The sequence below is a fragment of the Atta cephalotes genome, assembly GCF_000143395.1.
Source record: "Atta cephalotes unplaced genomic scaffold scaffold00030, whole genome shotgun sequence".
In the NCBI taxonomy this organism is placed as follows: Eukaryota; Metazoa; Arthropoda; class Insecta; order Hymenoptera; family Formicidae; genus Atta; species Atta cephalotes.
This window is the reverse complement of record NW_012130094.1, coordinates 2,160,050-2,166,716: the sequence shown is the minus strand read 5'-3', so window position 1 is coordinate 2,166,716 and position 6,667 is coordinate 2,160,050. Positions and strand designations below refer to the sequence as shown.

The following is a 6,667-nucleotide window of genomic DNA, read 5'->3' as shown; positions in this document are numbered from 1 at the left end:
ACACACACACACACACACACACACACACACACACACACACACACACACACACACACACACACACACACATATGTGTGTATATATAAAGATGTTCTGTAAATAGAGATACAATCGTAGGGAAGAGATTGATTCTATTAACATATGTGTAATCTAAAAAACGTAGAATACAATTTTTCGAAATAAAGCTTTATTTTCGAGCAATATATTCAACAATTTATAAAGTAATAAAACATCATGCTGTTTTATTGTATATTCTTAATTATCAATATAATAAATATGAGCAGAAATAATAGTTTGCAGTTAAATCGTACCCCACAAATATTTACAAACGAATTTTCCTGAAAACAAAGCCTCATATGGAAAAATTTTATTTTTCTAAATTTTCGATTTATTTTTTCAAATAGAATCATCGCCTTCCTGGTTATGTCAGTATTTACGGAATATTTCGTATATAGTTCGCAATTAAAATCTCGTTAAAGAAAAAAATTTCTATGGTCATAAGCAATGTGAATCTCAATGAACATTTCAAATTACCATAACAATTTACAAGTCGTTCCAAATGTAGAACTTCAATATTTATGCTATTTAACTTCATACAAACTTTGCATTATGTTATACCGAGATGGACTATTTTAATAATTACAAGCCATAATGTGGCGCTTTGAAGAGCCGGAATTTCATGAACTCTCCGATGATCTATGCGAAATGTCTGTTAATGATCTTGAGAAAAAACGTGTGATAGAAACTTTGAGAATAATAATTTACATAATCTTTTACAGTAGGTCAGCGTACGGTACACCGTTGTCGACCAGGCCAGCGACGGTTGAAGAGACTTCGGCATCGTTGCCTCTCAGCGGCATGCAGAGGGAACTTCACACAATTCTCAAGGAATTGCAGTTCATCACAAGCCGCATGAAAAAGTCGGATGAAGACGACGAGATCATTAGCGACTGGAAGTTCGCCGCCATGGTGGTCGACAGGTTGGATGTTTTAAATCTTTCATGTGGCTTCAGTTCAGTCGTGCGCACATGGCGGGTCCGAATCTCTGGTGGAAAATTGCGAACAAAGAAGCTTTTATATTGGAGTTCGAAATTCAGATCCTTGTTCTTCGTACGGTGAAAAACTTGTTTCATTTAGGCGCCAGATCGCCGATTCGTCGGACGAATCCATTACGTGATTGTTTCAAACTTTTATTTGTTTTAACTATTCAAAATTTTTCTGCTCAATAATTTCATTTACTTGGATCTCACTTATCACATGAGGTTAAGCGGAAAAATTTGTTTGCTCAGTAATTTCAAATATAAGAAATTTATAATTGGTATATCTATAAGGTTGGAAAGTGACTCATTACTTGTAATGAAGTTTAGACTTTTCACAATATATATATATGATTCACATATGATTACTTAAGGATTAAAGATTATTAAGAAATTCATGAATGAATTTTATTAATGAATCTTTTAGTAACTTTTAACTTTAAATAATCATATATTATAAAAACGAGCCTTAAAATAACTTTCTTTCAGTACTTAATTAATTCCATTTTTATAATAATTAATTTAATAATTACTTCTAATTATCTATTATATATTCTACCTCTTCACTATTTATTTAATCTATTATTGAAATATTCGACTTGTGAAACTAATATTCAAATTTCTTTTCTGTAAAATCAAGGCTTTGTCTATTCGTCTTCACGTTATTCACGGTTTTGGCTACGGTGGTGATACTGTGTCGCGCGCCACACATAATCGTCCAGTAATAGACTGCCCCGGTCGAACCGAAAAAATACACAAAACATGCCAGGGATAGCGCCTCCTGGAATATTCGGTAAGAATAAACTTTATATTATATAATTTATCATATAAATAATTGTCTCTATGATTGCACGTTTTGCAAAGGTTTTTTTTTAGTAGGTTTTTTTATGCTAAAATTGCCGTTGAGGTTGCTCGAAAATCATGATTTCGCTTGATCGAGCATCGCCGCTAGGTATTTGGTCGAGAGACCGAAATCAGCATGTTAATTTCACACCGCGCGGATCAGATAGGCTATGATCATTATGTGCGAATGACGCGGGCCAGATGACTATAACACAGTTAATACTGCGTGGAAATGTTAACAAGCCCCATGTAACAAGCTGGGTTCATTGGCCATCGCGCTGAAAATATTCAATCGTGGCAACGCGAATGTCTCTACTCGCAATTTCGTCGCACTAATTGCCAGTCGGTCCCTCCGTAGCGCACTCCGGAGCACAATTATTTATGTATTAACCTGGATATATATACCATTTGATTACATGATTTCAAATACTCGAACACTCGTTGCTTGATTAGCGAAAATTGGCTTTGAATAGCGCGAATCTAATAGCTTCAAATTAAATGTGATTAGTGTACAAAAGAATACTTATTGTTCACTTATATAATTCTATCTATAATTCTATATAATTCTATCTATTAAATTATGAGAGTTTTAACATACACATGAAATAACAATCTACGTAGAGGAAAATTCATTGTTTAAATTATATAATTATAACGCTGAAAAAGCTAAAATGTTAATGAGTTCTTGCTCATCGGTTCTCTTGCACACGCTTTTGTATTAAAAAATATCTAGAAAAAGAAATCCCAATAAATAGAAAAAATTATATATATTACAGGTTAAATTAATTTTTGTATTTTTGCTTTTTTTTACTAATCTAGAAAATTTCCGGTCTAATTACCCTTCAATATTTCTCTTAATTTTCCCGAGCTTAATTGCACAGCGTTTACCACAGAGAGATTTGAAGATTTTAAAGTTATCGGAATATATTAGAGAGATCTCAAAAAGTTAAAAGTTCATTCCTCGAGCTTTAAAATTGCTGGAACTAAAAGTCTAGTTGGTCTTAATGGTAAGTAAAAGTAAGCTCGCAAGAATTGATCTCTCAGTACAACATCTTGGAAAATCCCTCACCCATAAAGTCAATCTCTCAAAAGTCAATAGTCGGACATATCGCGGTACTTCCTTGTCTCTTTTTCGCAGGAACGACGTCCGGCATGATTCGAGGAGGCGGCTACGCTAGGAGCACGTCGAAGTGAAAGAAAACGGGAAAAGCGCAGAGAAAAAGAAAGAAATGGACACGTTAGCCTCTTTCGCGCCCTTCTGCGCGACTCACCTCTCTCGAGGGAACAAGGAAACGCGATCTCGCGTTCTCGAATTTCTCACAGCTGGGAACCGCCGATTTGTGCGCCCGGTTCCTTTTCGCGACGTGCTTTCGCTTAGACGCGAAAGGAGGCAAGCAAGAGTGAGACCATTGACGACGTTCGCAGAAAAAGCCTGCACAGAGAGGATGAACTTCCAGCAAACAGCAGCTCGACGGCGAACGCCGTTGTAATTTTTTTAGCGGAGAACATCACGCCTGGAAAACGTTTCCGGATACAAGAGGAGAGACACGAAAGGAATGGGAACAAGGATCGCCGATCGCCGACGTCACGCTCCGTTACGACTGCGTTATTTCGTTTAAGTGACTTAATTAACGTTTCTAGTGCGGAACCGGTAAGATAGTCGCGCGACGCGAACTGGATGGAGATTTAGAGAGATACCTCTAGATCGATAAAATGAAGATAGGTGCAGGCGTAATAAGGAAAAGAGAGATAGCACGTGCTGTCCAGCGGATCCAATTACGTTTCGCAAGCTCCAATCGATCGCGATATCGACCAGCGATCGCCGTAACTGTTGTTTGGCGATCGGCGGTCGATTTCATTCGACGACCAATGCGATTTCGCGAGGAAGGAACGCGCGACAAGTCGACGGCGTCACGAGACAAAGGAGATCGCGCAGTCCTCGGAAAAGTGTTGTTGCGGCCTTTCGATAATAGAAACAATAACGATATTTCTTATAATAAAGAGAATAATAATTAACGATAATTACTGTTAGTCGCTTTGCGCGCGCGCGCATGCACGCACGCACGCACGCACGCGCGTTACGACCGAGTCGTAATTAATTAACTCTGCGATCTGTTGAGGGTCTCTCATAGGGAGCCGAGACGGACTTAAAAATGTTTACTGCCAAATAGCAAACTCGAGTCAGGGGTGTTCAACCTTTTCAAACGGTAGGAAAGTAAAAGTGCGGCCTGGACGATTCAGGACGACAGGGTGAACGCGCGCGCGCAGTTATCGCGACCAATGGCAAGAGCCCACCCATAAAGATGAACTCGTCTGTTTCGTTTGACGAATATTTCCTTCTTCCCTCGTGCATTATCCGCGGGTAACGGACGCGATTTAGCGGCGCATCTCTCTAGAAAGGCCGAGTCCGACCGAAGCACGAACGAAACTTATGCCATCAACGATCGCGTGATCGACCCTCTATATGCTCGATATATTTTTCCACGCTCCGTCTCTAATAAAACTCTCCTATTATCACGTGCTCGAAAGCTGACATACGCGAAACCACAAGCAATTCCTACCTCCGCATTTCCGCAAAACCCGCCAGATATTTTCGCACCGCGTATTATTACGATGTGCACGTGTGTTTGTGTGTTGTGTGCGCACATGTGTATGTGTACGTGCGTGGATGTACGCGTATGTGGCACGTGCACGCGCGCGCGCGCGCGCGCGCGCGCGTGTGTGTGTGTGTGTGTGTGTGTATGTGTGTGTGTACACATGAGAAATAACAAGCGCACAAGAGAATAGTCGATGCGTCGCTTATACTTAGTCGATCGGCGAAAGAGGATCGATCGATTGATCAGCCACTCATTTGTCCGAATCGTACAAGCCGCACAAGTATACAGCGTACCCAACGAGCGAGCACGTACACACAGAGAGAGGCGAACGTGACAAAAGCGAGCAAATTGCGGTAAAGAAATAAAAAAAAAAAGAAAACTGCCAAGTTGGACCACCCCTGCTTTCCGTACATAGTCACGCGTACTCGAGTCCTCGAGGACCTCGGTGAATCCGTCGTGGATCGTGATCGAGCGCTGCGAGAGCGATCGATGTATACATATTTTGGGGGCCATGCCTACCGCGACGACGATTTATATCTCGGTGGATCGCATAGTCTCGTTGCTCGACATCTTTGCGCTGTCAAACCTTTCGACGACTGTGACTTAACGTTACCGAGCTTTCCAAACCGTCTTTCATGCTTTTCTAATAGTCATCATTTCCATTCCATTCTTTGCTAAAAATCACAATAATATCACAACAAAGTCAGAATGATATGTGAAGGTCCTCTTTGTCACAAATATAATGTCATAGCAAAGTCATGGTGACGTGCGAATGTCCCCTTTGTCACAGATGTGATATTGCTATGAATCGTTAGCAGCTGTGATAAAAGTTGCGCCTCACTGTGACATTGCTATGACGTATACAGATCAAGATAAGATGTGATGTTACTGTAACTTTTTTTAATCTCACAGTTATATCACAATTTATTCATGACTTATCATGGTGTGACTTTTTTTGCTATGAGAGTATCTGTAATATTGTTTGTCGATGAAGAGACAAAAGGTCTGAATCTGACTTCGATGGCTTAAAGATTCTATATATGAAATTTTCACGATATAATTATATTTCTAGTATAAAATCAATTTTATATTTGCTATTGTTTGTCCTATTTGTTTTTCATCAAGAAATTTTATTTGAGAAAAAAGATGTAATAAATGGAAGAAGAAGTATAATAAGTTTCGTCAATCGCATATAAGAGCGTAATATTTGTAAGTCGATAATCCGGAATCGTTGCTATCGCTGGGGGTATAAAAGGAAACTTGTGACCTCAAGCGAGCTAATTAAATAATTAATCCTTGAGCCGGGTGCCGGAAATCCTCCGAAGGCCTCATTAACGTAACTTCGTCGGGCGAATCTTTTAATCGTGCGCGACTAATTACCGATTCCCGGATCCGCTTGTTATTGCATATTATATGTGGACTATATAGATGTTTTATTTGTGCAAACATTCGATTATTGCAATTGATCTTCTATCTTGTTTTGTTCCATCGACGTTATACTTGAGCATTTTTTGATCTCGTATTATTTAGAAATTTCATTCATATTTTATCAATCATTACTACCTGTAGAAGGCTTACATTGCACTTCAAGATTAATGGCACTAATCTCAGAGAAAATTCATGATATATAGATATAAAATAAATAAATAAATATTATAAGACTCCTTAATGTCGTAACGGGCAGGTGAATGGTTAATGTTAATTTAGGAATGTCTTATAATATTTAAATGAATAATTAATTTTTGTTTTCTCAAAAAATATCATTTTTTCTTTTATAATTGCTAATGTAGAGTTAATTGCATAACATACATAAAATTTCGCGTATTTAGCAAAATAATTGTAGTAAAGTGTGACATTAAATTACAGTCGTCGTAGGTCATGGCAAACATCCCCAGTCCGCTCTCCCTGCCTCATTTAACGAAGCTGTACGGAATGACAGAGTGATATGTAATCGTTCAAAAATGATACACAGAGGTAATGAATAACGTCGAAGTGTTCCGATTAAATAGTCAGATATAAATATACAGTCAGATGTAAACATAAACGTGGCATGGGACTTAATACATCCAATAGCTGTTTGGTACACGAGTGAAGTGTCATCGGCTAAACAGTGTCATAGCACGTATGCACGCATACACAAACACGCACACATGCAGAAACACACATACACACATATATATATATATATAT

At 38.6% G+C, this 6,667-nt stretch overlaps 1 protein-coding gene across 1 annotated transcript in view; it reads left to right on the top strand.

Annotated features, from left to right (window-relative positions):
- LOC105620882 (neuronal acetylcholine receptor subunit alpha-7) overlaps positions 1-1,762 on the top strand; it is a 271,050-nt gene extending 269,288 nt beyond the window's left edge. Inside the window, exons 11-12 of the mRNA XM_012202359.1 lie at positions 780-980; positions 1,678-1,762. Coding sequence (XP_012057749.1) covers positions 780-980; positions 1,678-1,762 — 286 coding nt within the window. The remainder of the gene's footprint in view (positions 1-779; positions 981-1,677) is intronic.
- Positions 1,763-6,667: the final 4,905 nt, after the last annotated feature.